General features: G+C 34.7%; 1 protein-coding gene across 1 annotated transcript; it reads left to right on the forward strand.

Moving 5' to 3' along the window:
- The first annotated feature begins 5,186 nt into the window (after positions 1–5,186).
- emx2 (empty spiracles homeobox 2) lies at positions 5,187–9,845 on the forward strand. Its single transcript, XM_023842088.2, has 3 exons — positions 5,187–5,876; positions 6,860–7,044; positions 8,703–9,845. Exons 1-3 carry the CDS (start codon positions 5,486–5,488, stop codon positions 8,868–8,870), a joined length of 744 nt encoding a protein of 247 aa, XP_023697856.1. The 5' UTR covers positions 5,187–5,485; the 3' UTR covers positions 8,871–9,845.
- Positions 9,846–18,886: the final 9,041 nt, after the last annotated feature.

Below are 18,886 nucleotides of genomic sequence, written 5' to 3' on the forward strand. Positions count from 1 at the left end.
AGAAGCTACCCCCCCCCCCCCCATCACCCTCCCCCAAACCATTAAGCCTAAATTCTTTGGAGGAACTTGTTTAAAAATCTTTGAAATATTATTTTACCCCAATTATTTGTTTGGTGGTTAGTGGACTGCATATTTTAAAACCGTAACTACATGCCCAAATTTCACCCATTCAGCACAGTTTCCAGACTTTTCAGAATAAGGAAAGGCAACAGCTCTACTTGTGCAGTCATTTAAAGTAATTGGCCCCATTTACAAGACAAAATTTGTCGACATGTTTGGAACCAATCATTTATTAAACGGGTGTTTCAGCTAGTCATTACATCCCTTTGATTTCCCAAATTATTATATTTGTTAAAAATATAATAAGATTTTAGCGAGTGTATGGTAACATCCCTGCGTATTAACATAAGCAAACCATTCATCCAATCCTGTTCTATCTTCTAACTGCAAATTCAATATGTGAAAATACGTATCTTTCCGATAAATAGAAATTGGCCAATTGCTTATTTTACTAAGCGTCTTCTTGTCGCTTCAACTTAGTTGCTATATAACGTGGTGGGTTAGGGTTGGTTAATCGTCTATTATTTTAATTTTCAAAATTATAGTAATACTGGATATAACACTTAGACATAACGTAATGAGATCCTAATCGGTTTATTCTTGGTTCCAGAACAAAACTAGAAGGCTAACTTAAATCAATGTTTAGCATTTGTACACACACGGTAACCTGATGAGTTTTTAGATGAGCGGTGAATTTATACACTACTATTTCTAACTTTTATAGGCATCTGCGCAATGTTCCCTTGTAACCCTTCAGAAGGAGATATTATTCGTCTTTAGTAATAATTTGTCGTATCCTAATGTCAAGGTTGTATAATGATACATTTCTATATGAACATCTGCTTTTAGAGTTGAAAAACTGATGTCTTTGTTCCGTTGTGGAAAATTACATATCCGAGTCCTACCTAGCACGCTGCTGTAGCACAATCTTTTTTGGCAGCAGTAATGCATTTGTCACTCGACATTTAATATATAATAATAATAATAATAATAATAATAATAATAATAACAATAAAAATAGTAACCTCGAGTTGAAAAAATATGTATTCGACTTACAATTTTAAAATAAATTTAATGCATGACTCAAAATTTAATATGCAAAAGAGAACGTTTAATTATTATAAAAGCATTTTATATTAAAGATCCATACTGATTGTCCGCTTTAGTAACATACGATTTCTTTTTTCTTGATATTTAAAGATTGCCATTCCTATTATTGCTATTGAGGATCAACATAATCTGAACGCATAATACTTTAAATTTACCTGTGTCGATACATGTGGCAGGGAATGTTTTTGTTTCTGCTTTAAATCAGTTATTTATGTGGTTTTTTTTATGGCGCATACGACATTAATTATGTATTATATCATAGCACTGTATGTTATCTGCCCTATATTAGGTAGTCATGCAGTTTAACCTTGTTTCAAAAACTTAAAGGTGAGCACTCACTGGAAGATATTATTATTAATAATAATAATTATTATTATTATTACTATTATTATTATTGTTATACGTTTCGAATGGGACTGTAGAGTCCCAAATTAAAGTTATTTCATAATTCCAACGTTGAATTGTAGAGGCAATAATAAAAAGGCTGTATTACAAAATACACTAACTTTCTATTCACCCACACGAGATCTGGGAAACACAGGCTACATGCTACATACACATGATTGCAAGATTATAAACGTTAACGTTCTCGACGTTTAAAATGGCAAACCAACTGTGTAGTCATGTGCTTAGTCTTCCTCGTGTAAACTGTACACTCTGCTTATAGAGACGGTAAGAGGTGCTCGTTTGACTACAAATTCCTCCAAATTTAAGCATTCTTCATTTATTTATTTAAAAACCAGTCTAATCGTTTAATTGTCACTTTATTGCATTGATTGTTCTGAACGTATATTAAAGCATTTGTTGTTTCATACGTCAACTGACAGTTGTTAACTGAGACATACGAACGAACAAAATAAATCAATCGCGAGGAGAACACTCGAGTGCTGAAATGTTTGTAACCTCACGTTCCGCGACGGCTTCATTTTACAAATTGAATGAATTTAGGCCAGTATGATATATATAAAAAGTTAAATATATTCTGATTGTTGCGTGACCAGTTCATCGTGTTAAAGTCAAATATATTGCTAAAAGAGATTGTTCTGTAAGCAATACTCTCAAACTCCTATTGGACGAAGGTTTCCCATACAATTCCTCTTATTCTTCAGATAAGACAATAAGTCTACCTGCAATACAAATTATCTTGTGAGGTAAAGGTAGTACATAAGGTGATTGAGCTAGTGATACCGATTGAAATAAAAAGCAGCAAATAAACGACACTCTGATATGTTTATAATTGATTTCCTCGTAACTTTTTTTCTTATATCAATGACGTATAATATAACGATTGATTAGTCTGTCGGTCTTTTAGAAGTTGAATTTAATTAAATTCTTCATAACCACTGAATACTGAGTTTTCGGAACAATATTACTTTGACAACTAAAACGAATATCCTTTTTGCAATTCCGCTGTTATGAAAACATTTTCGGGTTCAAGGGTAGGGGACAAACTGATTTAGGCCTACCTACCAACACGTATACTATGAAAAATCAAGCTATTTAATTATAATGAACTGAATGCAATCATAATAATGAATGGTTCTATTCTTGCAATTTTCTTCATCTTTTAGAGTTCTGAAATTTAACAACTATGTTGCATCTTAGATTCAGGTTATATGTTGTCTTCTGAAATATACACAAAGTATAGTATTTTGCTGACAGAAATTAAATGTTGCTATGGTTGTTGGGCTTAATTGGCAAAGGTGCGCTTTATGTCCACAGGAAGCCGCTATAGCACCGTCTTTTGAAAAAATACAGTCGTTTTTCAGTTGGTCTGTTTACGAGTTCCCTGTATAATCAAACGGAACTAGCAATTTCTTTGTTAAACATTTCTAGTAATGTGATTACATGTGTATATTGAACTGTTGAATTATGAACGTATAATCATGTATAATGGCTTTTTATATTTTTAGCATAACACGTAGTTTGGATGAGGAAACGCAGCTCTGACCTGAAGCGGTGTACTGTACATTCGACAAGCATTATAAAAAATTCTGTTGCAAGCAAAACTGTTATAATAGGTAGTTAACTTATTTGCTCGTGAAATGTAAGGAACGTTTTAAGTTCAAAGAAACCAATTTTGTCAGCGAAATTATAGCAAATACATCACATCAAACCGCATAGTTTGAAAGCATTCAGACAATAGTTTACTTACTTCCTAAAGCGTTAATGCTTAACGGGAAATATTACTTTTTAACATTTTACGTAATTTTCTACAATCTACAGATATGAGATAGAACACCAGATATTAAATTAAGAAAATAACATTAGGAAAAAATAAGCAAATACAATATGTGGGTATGAACAATAACTAAGACACTTTGACATGTGACGTAACATCTCCACTATAGCGTGTAATATGCAATATACTCTAATTTTCAGGCGAAAGTACTTCTACTTACCGGGGAGTTTTTCGGTGTACTGTTCTGGGTACTACTGTTTCATTGTTGTACATGAAACTGTCGTATTGGTAGATGTACAGTTTTTTTTCGCATCACGCCGAACGCTAATGTATTACATGCGAATCGTCTTCTGGAGCCCACCTTTCTGTTTGTTGACTTCTTCTAATTGCTTTAGAATGTTTCAAAATATTTTGTTTCAGCCTATTTTAGCGCGAGTTTAATTATGTAACCAAATATTACATTTGAGCAAATACTGTTTTATTTAAAAAGAATACTGTACGTTGAATAATAATGAAAGTCTGTTAACAAGCGAAATCTGGAACATACGAATAGAGCATAAGTTTTTTTTAGTTGTAAGCATACTATTTCACAGACTTTTAGCAAAATACAGGCCTATATATATTATATATGTGTGTGTAATTCTCTGATCGACATTTCCAATTTTTAAACTCGGATAATTTATGCAGTGCTTTAACAATGTTCAGCACACAAGGATACGCAAAATTTCTTTCCCTTCACTTTTTGTATTGCTACATCAACTGACATTTCTTTTGAACACAATGGATATTTAAAATAATAATTACACCGAAATACGTATTATGTGCGGGCGCAGAGCGCATATGGACAGTATATGGAAGAGACATGGCAATAGAAATACTCATCAACTTTATTTGATATTTTGCAAGAATAAGGTGTGCATTCCAAAATGGAAAGGAACTCGCGCGGCACCTTTTGGTAATAAAATTCTGATTAACCATATGAAATTACGTTAAAGATATTTATAAATGGCATAACTAATACTGACAATCGATCTTTAGTTAAATACTATATTATATCGTAATAATAAAAATACGTCACTTAGAAGGAATGAAATTATAGGCTATAAGAAATCTCACACGTACTGCCATCTTCAAGATACTCTGGACGCGCTAAATAAAGCACGCTACAGCTGCTCATTCTACAAACCATATATGTTATTCATACAATATAATTACCGATAGCTGAATAATACGGTCTTACAGCCGTAGGACAAACAAACACAGAAAAGCGTATTGTGTGTATCTAACAACCGTCTTGCCAATAGACCGGCCAATAGAAACAAAGAAGCCTTCAACCCCTAAATTAATCTCAGGACCATCGGAGAAAATGAAAACGTGGAGAGACATAGAATTTGCTTTCGTGATGGGGGATGGGTGGCACAGCGAACAAAAATTAAAATAATAGCAAATTTAAACCGTCATAAATTAGTCTTAAAAACCTGTAAAATCAACAAAAGTAGCGACGCAAAATATTTCTTTTTAAATTAACGTATGAAACAATAAACATTTTCAACAAAAATGTCATAATGATTAAATGCTATTTAATGAACTGTCGTCTTAACGAAATAAACTGCTCTACAAAAATTCAACTACCGTATTTCAATAATGTTCTACCTACGAAGAAACTAAAGTACCTTCTGGCTTTCTACTGGCTCAGGCGAGTATGTAAATCGCGGTAGGTTTCGTTCTGAACGAATCCGTTCCGTTTTGCTTGAATCCGCCTCTCCGTGCTAGTTCATTTGACGCACTTAAAGAGTCTTCTCTCAACCTTAAGGCAAGTAGCAGCGACCAATCACCAAGCCATTACAAGCTTCAGAGGAAGCTGTTTATGTGACTCCATCACTAATTAGGGCTCATGAACTAACAAATCGCTTGCACAACTGGTGAAGAACTGATCACATTCATGGATTGTCTGGACTAGGCGATTACCTTTAAAGAGATTTGTTTTTTTTTTGAGAGAGAATTTTTTCGACCTGATTTATTTTTCGTTATACAACTTATACATCGCAGGAAAACTTTCAACCTCGGAGTGGAGTATTTTTAAAATAGAAAACTTGCTTTGACTTGAGCTGGTGGATTTTGACTGGTAAAACCATGTTTCAGCCGACACCGAAGCGGTGTTTTACTATTGAATCGTTGGTAGCGAAGGATAATCCTCAACCGGCGTCGAGGTCAGAGGAACCCATTCGACCAGCAGCTCTCAGCTATGCAAATTCAAGCCAGATGAATCCTTTTTTGAACGGCTTTCACTCCAGCGGCAGGGGCGTCTACTCTAATACGGACTTGGTGTTCGCTGAGGCGGTTTCGCATCCTCCAAACTCCGCTGTCCCGGTTCATTCTGTACCCCCTCCACATGCTTTGGCTACTCACCCGTTATCGTCCTCGCATAGTCCGCACCCTCTTTTTGCTAGTCAGCAAAGGGATCCTTCAACTTTTTACCCTTGGCTAATTCATAGATATAGGTATTTGGGGCATAGATTCCAAGGTATGTTTATGCTTTATTTAATACATAAAAAAAGCAAAATTGTAGCAAATTAACGTTGCTTCTTATTTAAATTGTAAGCTAGGAAATGTAAGTAAATGTCAAGACTAATTCAAACACAGGTTAAATGCTAATTTTATATGCTAATATATTAACAATTGAGAATAAAGTTCTATACACTAAATATAAAAATATGAATTGATATTAACAAAAATAAAATGGCTCAGTTCAGTCGAATTATATGTGTGTGCAAACGAATATATTTAAATATTAGCAAAAGTAGATATTTAAATACATTATTGAGGAAAAGGCCTTTCAGTAAGTAAACATATTGCCCTATTCCACAACTTTATAGTATTCGGTTGGTAATATGCGTAATAATAAATTAGGTTAACTCAGTTCTTTAGAGCTTCTTGAATTGAAATACATTACGATATTTCCGTTTAACACAGTAAAACCGTTTACCGTTTATATTTGCCTTTGAAATAAACATTGAAATCAAATGCTTGCCAGGTGTTTGTTGTATTAAAATTTTATAATCTTGAAATAATGTTTATGTCAGTCAAAATACAATACATAACATCCTTCATAAGATTTTTTTTTAACGTTTTCTAAAATTTCAGACTTTTAGACCACGTGTTATTAATTTTTATGCCTACCCTCGAGCCCTTTCGCGTTTGTGAACTTAAGTAAAAATTGTACTCGTAACAGCAATTACCGTGTAAAGCAAACGTGTGAATATTTTGTCTTTTATTAATCATTGTGTTTATACTTTTATTACGTTTAAATTTCTTTAACAAGATCAATCTTCCGTACTGTAAATATCCAAATTGACGCGTAAATTCGTGTGTTGTATGCCGTAAAATCGCAGTACATTACGTCTTAATTAAATACGTTATTCCTCGGAAATTTATGTGAACCCAGTTGTTGATAAATTGGAAGACAGGCCAGGGTTAATTATATATTTTTTTCTATTTTGTACACAGGGAACGAAACAAGCCCAGAAAGCTTTCTTTTACATAACGCATTGGCAAGAAAGCCCAAAAGAATTCGGACAGCTTTTTCTCCTTCGCAACTACTGCGGCTTGAACACGCTTTCGAAAAAAATCATTATGTTGTTGGTGCCGAACGAAAACAGCTTGCTCACAGCCTTAGCCTCACAGAAACTCAGGTAAGAGATTTAAGTTACATTTCAAACGTAAAATCCTATTTTTCAAATTGTTTACAAACTGCACAGGGTAGGTCGACTGGAAAAATATCCGTAGTTATTAATTAAATTATAATTTTGACAAGTTGTTTAACTTGTTTTCGGCATTGTTTCAGTTGCGTTTAACTTAGCTTTAAATGACATACACCTATCGATATTCTGGATAAACAATACAGTCAGGCCTTAAAATGTTCTTATTAAACGAAAGACATATAATGTTTTTTTTATGTTACTGAATTCCAGTACTGCAGCTGAATATTTGTCATGTTTTGCATCAGCGGAATTGTGTGAATTTGGCCTAAAATTGATTAGGTATATATGCAGTTATAGTTATAAGTTTGTAATATAAAATATATGTCATGTTATTGTCTACAGAGAACTCCGCATTCTATATTTAATAGTGAAATGGAGTGAAAGGGAGTGTCCGTTATAGAAATGCAAAATGTAATATTTTAATTTTTTGCATAAACTTGGAGAAATTGTAAAACAGGTCTTTATTTTTCTGTAATATGAAACACCTTTTTCCGTAATATGAGGTTATAATCGAGTTTAGATTTCCTTCGAAATGCCAGGACTGTACTTCTGTCTGCTCCGTTTGAGTTGGTTCTCATTTTCCTACAGTAATGTGTCATCACTTTATAATAGTTCTTAATAAAATGCATCCGTTAGGGAAACCCGGCAGGACCACTTTTAGTACCAATTTATTGGTCTTATTGACGTTTCAATGTGTAATTAGTGTTAGAGTCGTACGTAACGTACTAACCGGAATTAATGACAACGAATAGTGTTGACGTTCACACGGTCCTGCTATATACTACGGCACAATGACATTTATTTCACGTTAAGAAAAATAATAACAAATGCAAACAGTGCAGAATAAAATTCATAAATCAGAACGGCTATGACAAGCAATTGATAATAAATTATTTTAACAAACCAATATTCTAGATGCATAAACTCCGCTCAAATAATTTAAGGGCATTTGCTCCTAAAAATCAGTAAGTCACAGTTACGGGATAAAAACGATTGAGCACTAAAGATCATTCTTCAGGTCACAATACAGACACGCATGCATGTAATATATGAGACAGATTGCTAAACGCCAAATATTGATTTGTTTTTGCGTTTTCCCGCGTGTATATTAAAAGGAATTTTTTTAATGTAAATTTACAAAAACCGTCTTAGCCAATGCCTCGTCATGGCAAAGCCCCGAATGGTGTACAGAATGAAATTATATTTCTTAGACGTTAGTGTCAGTAAAATCTTTAACTGTGATGGTGTGTAAAAGCACATTTTAATTACCGGTGTGGTGACTGTTTAATTTAAATATGAAATCTTGCGGTTTTTAAGATGCCATTGTAGAGCGTTCTTATGTCATTTTACCTTGTTAGACTTTTTACATGCTGCATAATGAAAACTAACACTTTAGGCCCAACAATCGAAACCTTTCACTCAGAACTTTAGAGTTACAAAGATATACGAATGGGCCTCCTGATTCGGTCGTGTTCTGAAATGTTGCAATTACTACGTTGTTCGTTGTTTGTTTACTCTCGGTGCTGTTAAGCTGTCAAAGACTGCGCGTATAGAAGACATGTGATTTATTTTCATAAATTCCCTTCTAGGTAAAAGTTTGGTTTCAGAACCGAAGAACAAAATTTAAACGGCAGAAACTAGAAGAAGAAGGGTCAGACTCCCAACAAAAAAAGAAAGGAACGCATCATATAAATCGATGGAGGCTTGCCACGAAGCAGGGGAGCCCGGAGGAAATCGACGTCACTTCAGACGATTAAATTTATGATCGCGGGACGTCGGCGTTATGGATGACACTGAAAAGAATACCCAGTAGCAGAGAAACTGAGGGTAAAGACAATATTAAAAAATCGATTCTTTGGAGATCGGCAGCTGATAGTGAGAAGTCGGACTGGTGGTACTGTTATCAAGACCACGGAACTGTCAATCCAATTCAAAATACCAAGGCAAGTTGACACAGATGTCACGTGCAGATACCTACTACGACCTCACACTCACACGCCCCCGCCATCCATCGCATACACAAAACTATTATCTTCAGAAAACACCCACTACAATATCAATCCAATTCGCATTGGACATTTGCACTTAAGAGACTTTCTAAATATAAGCGTTCCACTCGAGATACCAAAACACTTAACTGCTTTTTGTAAACTTGAATTGCATGGCAAATCATATTTGATTGTTAGTTTTCTTTTACCCTTTTCATATGCATTGGTTTTAATTCGATCTCCTCAGAGATATTGTGTGCTTCATTTTTACAGCAGTGTGCAGTCTGAACGTTTGACTTCTCGTGTTTAAGTGATTGTGAAAACAATATGAAGTAGCAGTGCTGCGTTATAGTGTTTTTTAAGAGACAAACGAGATTAATTGCAAAACTTTATAAAAGTTTGCTACACCACAAGGAGAGTACTTTAAATACAAGTATTTAGGACATTCCTTTAATCTAAAGCTTTACTATGTCTCCGTAACCTTGATACGTACATTGTAAAATCTAGCCCTCCTGTACTCGCTGCCAAGAAGGATTAATTGTAATAACTGACGACCCTGTGGGCAGCAAGATTTTAAGCACTGAGCATATTCCATGTATAAAGGTACTAAAAGTTAATGTTTCTGTTACTCTTTTACCAGAATGTAAATAGTTTTGTGCTTGTGTTAAGTTTGCTACAATTTTAACACAAAGAATACTTCTAAGAAGTATGTCATTGTCAATATTTTGTGAATAAAGTTTTATCAGTATGCTGCTCCGAGTAAAATCAACGGTTTTTTATTTAAAAATGTAATTTTAAAGTTGATCCACACGGCTTTTTGAAAGTATGCTAATAGGTTAGCAGTTTTAAATATTCAATGGACATTTAAACAACCTGCATTGAAGGCAAAGACAGTATTTTTGTTTCTCAGGTTACTCGTACTGAAATATACAATGTGCAGCCCTATCGTGGATTCAGTTTTGATTTGTATAAGACAACATACAAAAGCAGAGGAAATCAAGTCAAATATCAATAAAATGTAAATTAATGTAGTGCGTTATTACAGTTAAATAGTTCATAAGTAACATATAAAGAATGTTGTTACCAACTCTAAAAAGCTCAGTTTTCTAGGGCAAGTAGTTGTTTTTTCATGCTTCATTTGCCGCTTAGCCTGATAGACGGCATTAATCAGTTTTATTTCCATTGATGGCAAAGCAGTGTCTGTTCTGTTCAAGATACAAAGAGTCCTACGAGCTTTTGTGAAAGTGCAAATCAGTTTAGGCAATTATCATACGAGTAATATGAAGGGGAAAGGGGATGCGTTGCCCAGTGGTCCGCTTTAATCTCTTAATCCGTGGATCCAAGGGGGCTTGGTTGGACATAATTTAGTACAATCTGACTACCCCTTACGATGTGATAAGGGAAGGTTGCAATGTGCCGCAAAAATAGAGCTTTGTCTGAACTCTTGTCATCGAGCGCAGTGATTAGGACATGCGAGCACGCGCTGGTTTCTTCATTTGATTACAAACAAAAAACCCAGGCATCTCATTTTGTGTGTGTTTTTTTTTTTAGCATTTTAGCGATAAATCAATATAATTTATAATTGATGACAGAGATGTATGCTCATTGAGAAGCAGAGAAATTAAGAGATACGCTGACCAATTATAGACACTTTAGGAATGTTATAATGGCACAGGAAGGGTACAAAATACGAAGGATGGCGCGCGAGGTCATTTTTATTATTATGATTATACATGTTGAACTGTATTTTATTTTCACAATTAAACATACGTTGAGATCCACCTTGGACATTTTGTACTGAAAGGCAAGTAGCTATTCTATAATTGTTTCCGTGCTTATAAAAGAGCTTTTTTGGAAGGGGGGGCTATACATGCAAACTATGGATGGGGAATGTTAAAATGGTCTGTGGACTATAACAGCAATAAAAATCTTCAGAGAATACCATTAGCTTTGAAAAACCCCTAAAAGCTTTATTACAAACCCAGCTTTGAAATAGGGGGATTAGAAGGCTGAAAGGGTCCCACAATAGTTAGAAGAAAAGGTTTCATGCTAATGAGGTTAATGCCCTTTGTATCTCAGGACTCCACAACTTCATTACTCCTATCTCGGGCTACACCGAGCGGCTCTGAGCGCGGCAATCCACTCTAGCTTTTCCCTTCCCTGCTTAAAGAAGGATTTGATAGCGGTCCTGTTCAAACTAGATAATTATATCTTTTCAAGTTGGAATTAAGATAAAGAAAGTGCAGTGAAGGCGGTGAGCCTTGATCCGCTGCAAACAAATTTGGCGCACTTTCTCTACCTCTGCCTCAATAGGCAAAGCAGCTAAATTGTGTTTAGCTTCCTTTATTAATTTTCCCCTCTCGCCAATTAACTGCGTCAGTGTTTGCATCTAATATGAAGTGAGTGACAAATATAAAACGAAACAACTTTTCCAGGGAGCTATTAAATGCACCATACTTTCCCAAATAACATATTATTCATTAGGGTGTTTTCATGCATACACGGAATTGTAAGTGTGTGGCTATAGTAAGTTAGTAAGTTACAGTAAGTTAGGCATACAAAATAAACGTCAATGCAAATACATCTGTAGTAAATACAGTTTGTAGTTTAGTAGTAATAGTAGTAATGGAGTATGAGATGAATTGACCATTATAGTCAAATCCGACGATATAATATAATATAATATAATATAATATAATATAATATAATATAATAATCAAATTACGCAATAACACTAAATTTGAAACCTCATCGTCAGTAGGCCTATATTGAATTTCAGTATAAGAATTTTTACATGACACATTTGCTCAAGGACCTTACACCCACGACTGGATTTTAAATGATCTCCTCGGGTTGGTGTGGGTTTCCTCGACTCTCCTCCCACAAGCCGATGCTCAGGTGAATAGGTAATCTTAAATTGCTGTTATTATTTGAATGTAAGAGCTCTCCGATGGCTTGGCGTCCCGTCCAGAGGGTACCCTGCCTAATTTACTATACTTAGCGGAATGTACTCGGGATCAGCGAGACCTTGAATGGATGCATCATAAAAATGGTCATACAAATGAAGTAAGGGAGGTCACCTCACACTAAATTTATCCTTATACATATAATTAGACCAGGATTTAAAGTATCAATCTATTAAATGTATCAGTCAAGCATGATCGTACTATAAGCGGTACTTTCGGTTACTGTCATCTCGCACGTTTTATAACAACCGGATGACAGTGAATAACTAAAAAAAAATCATCTGTTAAAGTAATTTTCAGTTTCCGGAATATTTCAGTTAATTGCCCCCATGTACAGTAAGATAATTTCAGGATACTTGTTTTTAAGAAAGCAGGTACCTTTAGGTCTTAAAACCTAAATATATAAATTAATTGCTTTAAATACGTTCTACAAATTGTAAATGACGTGCTTGTGTGAATTGTGCCAGTTTAGAGATTTCCTTCTCAAAACAATGATTTCAAACAAGTCATACATATTTTATTTCCTACATAAATTATCGGAAAATAATTACTTAATCATTAATAGATTTAATTCATATAGTTTTCACCAACCACTTTCGGCACGTGTTAAAAGATACTGTCATATTTAAGAATACAAATTACATAGCTCAAAATCCAAAAATTATTGAAACAGAAACCTGGAATATGGCTCCTAAATAACTTTAAGGTTTATGCCACCGATAAAAATTCAAGGGAATGTTTCCCGAATCGCGGTAGTATATTAAAAATACTCGCAATCTGTGCTGCGCGGATACTGTTCTTTTAAACAAACATGTTAAGGTCAGTTCAAATTTATAAATCATTGTTAACAACCTGCTTGGAGTTCAAGTGAATCAGGCTGTGGCAGTAAGACCTGACGTTTTATTTTCTATGGTTCCTCCTTTCATTACTATTTTAAAACGCCATCTGAAGGCACCGTGTCTTTTTTCATGGACTATAAACCATCGCTTTCCTGTAACAGAACGACTGAATCCAGCATACCAAACATCGAACACATAGAACGCTTATATAGTGTAATATTTATAGGTTGAATATCCAGTGGAGCTGGCAGAACCTGACGTCAGTACAAATTTGATCTATCCTGTTTCACAAATTGCTTCTGAAACTGATCCCTGAAACCGGAGAACAAACCCTACACAATTCCCATGGCCTTGACATAAGGTACAGCGATAAATATACACCGCTAATGAGCAATTACCATATAATCACTCTCCAAATTGCTTACATAATGATGAATTAAACATTCTAGTCTCATAGATTCAGTTTCCTGCTTTGTGTATTATTTACGAAGGTGTAAGTTTTTTTTGAAGCACCATAATAGAAATAAATAATCACGTATGTTTTTATTCCTGCAGTTGTGTAAACCGATGCCACCATTCAATGTCGTGCATGCATCTTTGAAAATATTATCGACATATAATACAAAACACATCTGCTGGTCAAAGCTGAACATTAAATATTTGTCGTACTTTTTCAGCTAGTCTGTGAGTTGTTCCATATATTTAATTAAAACAAAGCAGAAAGATGTATTGCTCTTTCTTCTGCAACACTATGCTGTCTCCCTTGCAATAAATAAACGGCTGCATTCCATCAATCTCATCAACCATTTTCCTCCCTTCTTCCCCGAGACACATTAATGTTCTGGAAATGCTTTCCAAATCAATTGATTGTATTAAAATTAGTATTATTAAAAAACAGTTAATTTTTATATTTACACATCTTCAAGTTGAAAATACCAGACTATGTTTTATGAATTAAATTAGTAATGATTCATTATCTAAATAACATTTCAAGATGAGTTATACTTCGTATATGTGGGCGATTCAGGAATTCACTGTCATTGTTAAGCACCCGATTTTAAATTGTAATCACAGGATGATCTAAATATATGATTAGTTTTCTTGCTAGTTAATTAATTCGTCATTACGACAACAAACTGCCTTTGGTGGACCCTGTTGTCCATAAAGTGGACAAGATAACTGCATATAAGTAATGAAAATAAATGACAAACTGCTTTAAACAGATTATTTCAAATGATATGTAAACGCTAAAAGTGATTTAAGCTTAAAACAATGAATAACATTAACATGTAATTTAAAACTTCATTCACAACAAACACACATACACCTGCAGTGCATAGGCCAAAGCACATAAAAAGTATGAGAGAGTAATCACTGGCATGAAAATATTTTAAGTGTCATGCTGGAATTTGGAGAATTTGCTTGCATTTACTTTTTGTAAATTTATTATGGCAGACACGTGCGTAAGTGCTTAAGGTAAGTGATCACGAAGGTATACTACACATTACCGAATCACTGCTGAATGGGACACAAAAAGATAATTTGTTTTCCAGCCCCAAAATATTTGGACCCAGGTAGCAGTGGTTGTAGGAATGAGCTTGCTTTTCGTTATTAAGCATTCATTTAATAAAAAGCTAAGAAACGTGCAGAAAGTTCAATAGCTCCGGCCATCCACTCACAGAAATACTTTTTACTTATCAAATTGGTGTTGACCCGCTGAGTTTGCTATTCATAAAGCAAGTCTTGTGCCTATTAACTAAACACACAAATAATTCTGCCCTACAGAATACTGCTTATTTGACTGGAAAATGGAATATTTGAAATGTGGTCTTTTTATCCGATTAAACAAAAAGCAATAACATCGTGACGGTGTTATTCATTACAAACTGCGCATAGACGATATAGACTAGGGTTGCTTGCAAGGGCGTAGGTTTGGTTTCTACATTGGTAAGGACCCAATCAGTCCCGAACCATAACACACAGGTTACACCCACAATATTGATAGGGGCATGTCCCTACCGTCTATACCCAAATCTACGCACTTGCTTGCTTGTGAACCAAGTTATGAACCAGTCTTGACTTCTTCACAGCCATCAATATGTTAGAGTCAGGGCGACATCGTTGCCTCAGATGTATCATCTTGCGCGTTCGAATGTGTCCTGAGGCTGTGACGTCAACGTGTTTTACCGATGTTAGCTTGGGATATTCTCTGGTGAGTCCCGTAAACACCTGGCATGCTGCTTAGATAGAAGCCAGTGATTCTAAATTAGCCGTAGTGTACATACACCCTTTGATTCCCGGGACATTCCTGCATCACAGCAATCCTAACTAGCTAAGCGCCCGTAAGAGAATGGGCAAAATGCACGGCCGCACGCAGGCACGCACACACACACACACACACACGCACACACACACACACACTTCATATATATACTCCAATGTGTTCCGACCATCGGCGAGAAACGACACCGCTTGACTTCAATAATCATGTTTACTAGAAAAAGTCTTAATTCAACACGAAAGAACTGACGAGCAAAGCAAAGACCAAAAATGACACACAAAGAATGAACCACAAATACTCAACATAATACAAAAATACCATACGATTATTAAACACTCACATTTTATTCCGCCACTATTTTGGGGCTTAAATATGCACGTTAAACGAGGTTAATTAGTATTATATTTTGATAACGATGATGTTTATGTGGAAAAAATCTCAGTGGTTCATTTGTATCCCAGTACATCATAAGCATTAATGTTCACGTGAACAGTTTCAGGACAGAGGTTGAAAGACAAATATATATTTTACGGGAGTGGTATAGGTCTCCTCACCTTTACGGATTCTAATAATTAAGGATAATTCTGTATAGTCTGTAATGAATTTGGGTTTGGTGCAGAAAACTGCGCTGACCTATTATGGAAACCAATACTTACATACACTTTTTCTAAACTGATTATTAGGCTAATTGGGTGATCTTTTTCTCGGTTTATATGTCGCTTTTACTGTTATAATGAGAAATAAAAAAAAGAACAAGGGAAGTATATGTCAATGGATTTGCATACACGGTGTCATACACTACTCCTAGTTTCAGTGTAGTTTCATCGCTGCTTTGCATGTTAATTTTAGTTTAACCAAAATTAAATCTACGTGTCTTCAAATTTTGCAAAAAATATTCAATTTTGACGGGAATGGGACAATTTAAGTATTTACGTGATTTTAGCCTTCAGCTCATAATATTAATATAGTAGTTACATTCATTATATCACAAAAGTCATAACATTAATTAATTCGAAAGATCTCTGCACAATCCCATCTGTGGAACACTCGAACATGTCTTTAACTGTCAGCTACGGACTGAAAGTTTTCTACTTGCTGTTCAGGTGTTGTTGATTGACTAGAAGTGTTATTTTATAGGTTGATATTCGATTTTTTAATGGTTACTTTCATTACTTTTTAAAAAAAATGAAATAGATACTTTACAGTTATAATAGATTTAACACAGATTTTAAGTTGATTATACTTACCCAGTCATTGTCAGGGTTCTGGTCCAGTGATTGACTGAGATAAAAGGGAAAAATAATACATAATCTGGATCTTGGATTTTAAGTATAAATAAAAAGACACCATTGGTATATCTATCTATCTATCTATCTATCTATCTATCTATCTATCTATCTATCTATCTATCTATCTATCTGTCTGTTTGTCAGTTTGTCTTTTTGTCTGTATGTTTATCTAGGCCTAACTATCACACTTTTAACATTGGCATGAAAGCCAAGAAACTGAAGACGTATTTTTAATATTCTTGTAGGCTATTCGGTCTCAGTAAAAGAACCTAAGAGTCTAACAGTATTTAACTGTTCATTAGTAACCAAAATTCAGCTTTTCTTCTGCCATTTCTCCTGAGACCTGCTGGATAACTATACGAAGACCTCCATCAGTGATTTTTATAAGGACAGTTTCTCCAGCTTAAAAAACTCCTCTATAAATGCGAAGCTTTACGTTTGAAAAAATACAAATAGCAAATGATATATGACGCAGAGACATAAGTAAACAAACCAATAAATAAATTCCAAACATAAGGATAGTTTTCTTTATCATAATTTTCTGACCTAAGTGAGAAAAAAAAATGCTTAAATGCTAATACATTGGAAAGATGGAATACCCATCCCTGGCAAAAAAAAAGGGTTTTACTTCACTTTTTGAGAGTACAAAAATCAACAAACAAGAGCCAAAATATTTACCGTGCATAGTTCTCCTTCAGTCACATGACACCAGCTACCAGATGAGATCCATGTGTCAATGACTGGTCCACTGTTGTGTCAGTCAATGCCATTATTTCCTTGGACAGCCACTCAGAGCTAACGGGTGGTACAGATATATTTGTACAGCTCAGCTCCCCCTAAGTTTCTAACCAGCTACCCAGGAGCGAGGGATAATAACATTTGAGAGTGCCTTGCTCTGATGTTACACATACTTGTGACAGATAATAAGTTCTTTTGAGTGTTTCTGGAAACAATTTTACTGGTGGTCGGAATTCATTATGCATGACTCAGTGTTCAACTTCACACAATATATTACACATAACCTTGTAACATATGACCTACGTGTAAAGTTCATGCCATCCTTTTTGGTTTCGGGTGCTTTGATTTATGAATTGTTTTATTCTGCCATAAAGTTTCTTTATATCAATGCAGGTTGTGTAGTACAATCGTACCTTACCATTGTTCATCTTGATTTCACTCTTTTGAGGACAACAAATGCAGTGATTTCTAGTTGTATGATTGCTGTAAACTATGGGGGCATATATTTGCTAACTGACCTTGTATGGTGACAGCTAGAAGGGACCAGACAACATTAATCCTGAAAACCTGGTGAATTTCATTTTTATATAATTTTTCTTGTTAGAACTTATGGCGAATACGGTGTATCTATACTCTATAGCTTTTATGGCCTGTTCTCAATCTAGCATTACACAGCATTATTCTGATACTGAAACAGCTGCCGTTTTATTTTGTTGCTCTTGTCCATTTCTTTAATCCCATCTCTTAAACCCATCTCCATCCCAAATAAAGTGCATATTCTTTCCTACCATCCCGATGTCACATGGTTTTGTTCACTGTCCAAACTAGTGCAAACCTTTCATGTACCTTAAACTCACAAAACATCCCATGTTATCTAATCTCCTGATATCGAATTCATTAAAAAAATGAAATTTGTAGAATTAATGGAAATAATATGGTTTGTTGTAGTCTTTGAAACCCTGTGGTAGCAGATCTTTTCCTTAAAACCCATATGTATTGAATTGGTATATATTTATGCATTATTGGCCAAAGCAAAGGTTGTGTTACTTCAAGTTAGAATACTTTGTACTGTCTTGCTGTCATGATACTTAAACCTTTTCACCAATGCTCTTCAATTTACAGAAGGAATTTCTTTGTTTGCTTGCTTCTCCATGTAATTGCTTTTATGTATTAAGCGGCCAACGATATTTACTGGTCTACAGGCAAATATAGAAAGTGGTGTGGCATAAAATTAGTCTCAAACAAACTGGAAAATATGTGTGCCCATACGCCCACCGACCAAATTTCAGTGATTGTATGTTTTATTCTTGTCGGTCAGTGTGTATGCGTTCACATTCTGGAAAATTTACAATTTTATTTATCAAAATTTTATATTTTAGCCAAATGAGCCAAATGAGACCAATCCCATGATTCATTGTAAATCATCAAATATTCACCAGTGAACATATTAATATTACAATTTGTAAATCTGTTGTTCTGAAGAGTTTCACAAAATGGAAATACTGAATAGCTGTTTTTGTAGTAAATTGCTGATGATTACAGTGCATGATGGGAAGGGTTATTAAGAATGGCAACCGGCAGGAGGACATTTCCACTGTGGTTCGACACTGATATTGTATAAATAACAGATATTTAATATATTTGCATTTATTTTGAAAATTTAATGAACTCT

The sequence above is a fragment of the Paramormyrops kingsleyae genome, chromosome 3 (genome assembly GCF_048594095.1).
Source record: "Paramormyrops kingsleyae isolate MSU_618 chromosome 3, PKINGS_0.4, whole genome shotgun sequence".
NCBI lineage: Eukaryota > Metazoa > Chordata > Actinopteri > Osteoglossiformes > Mormyridae > Paramormyrops > Paramormyrops kingsleyae.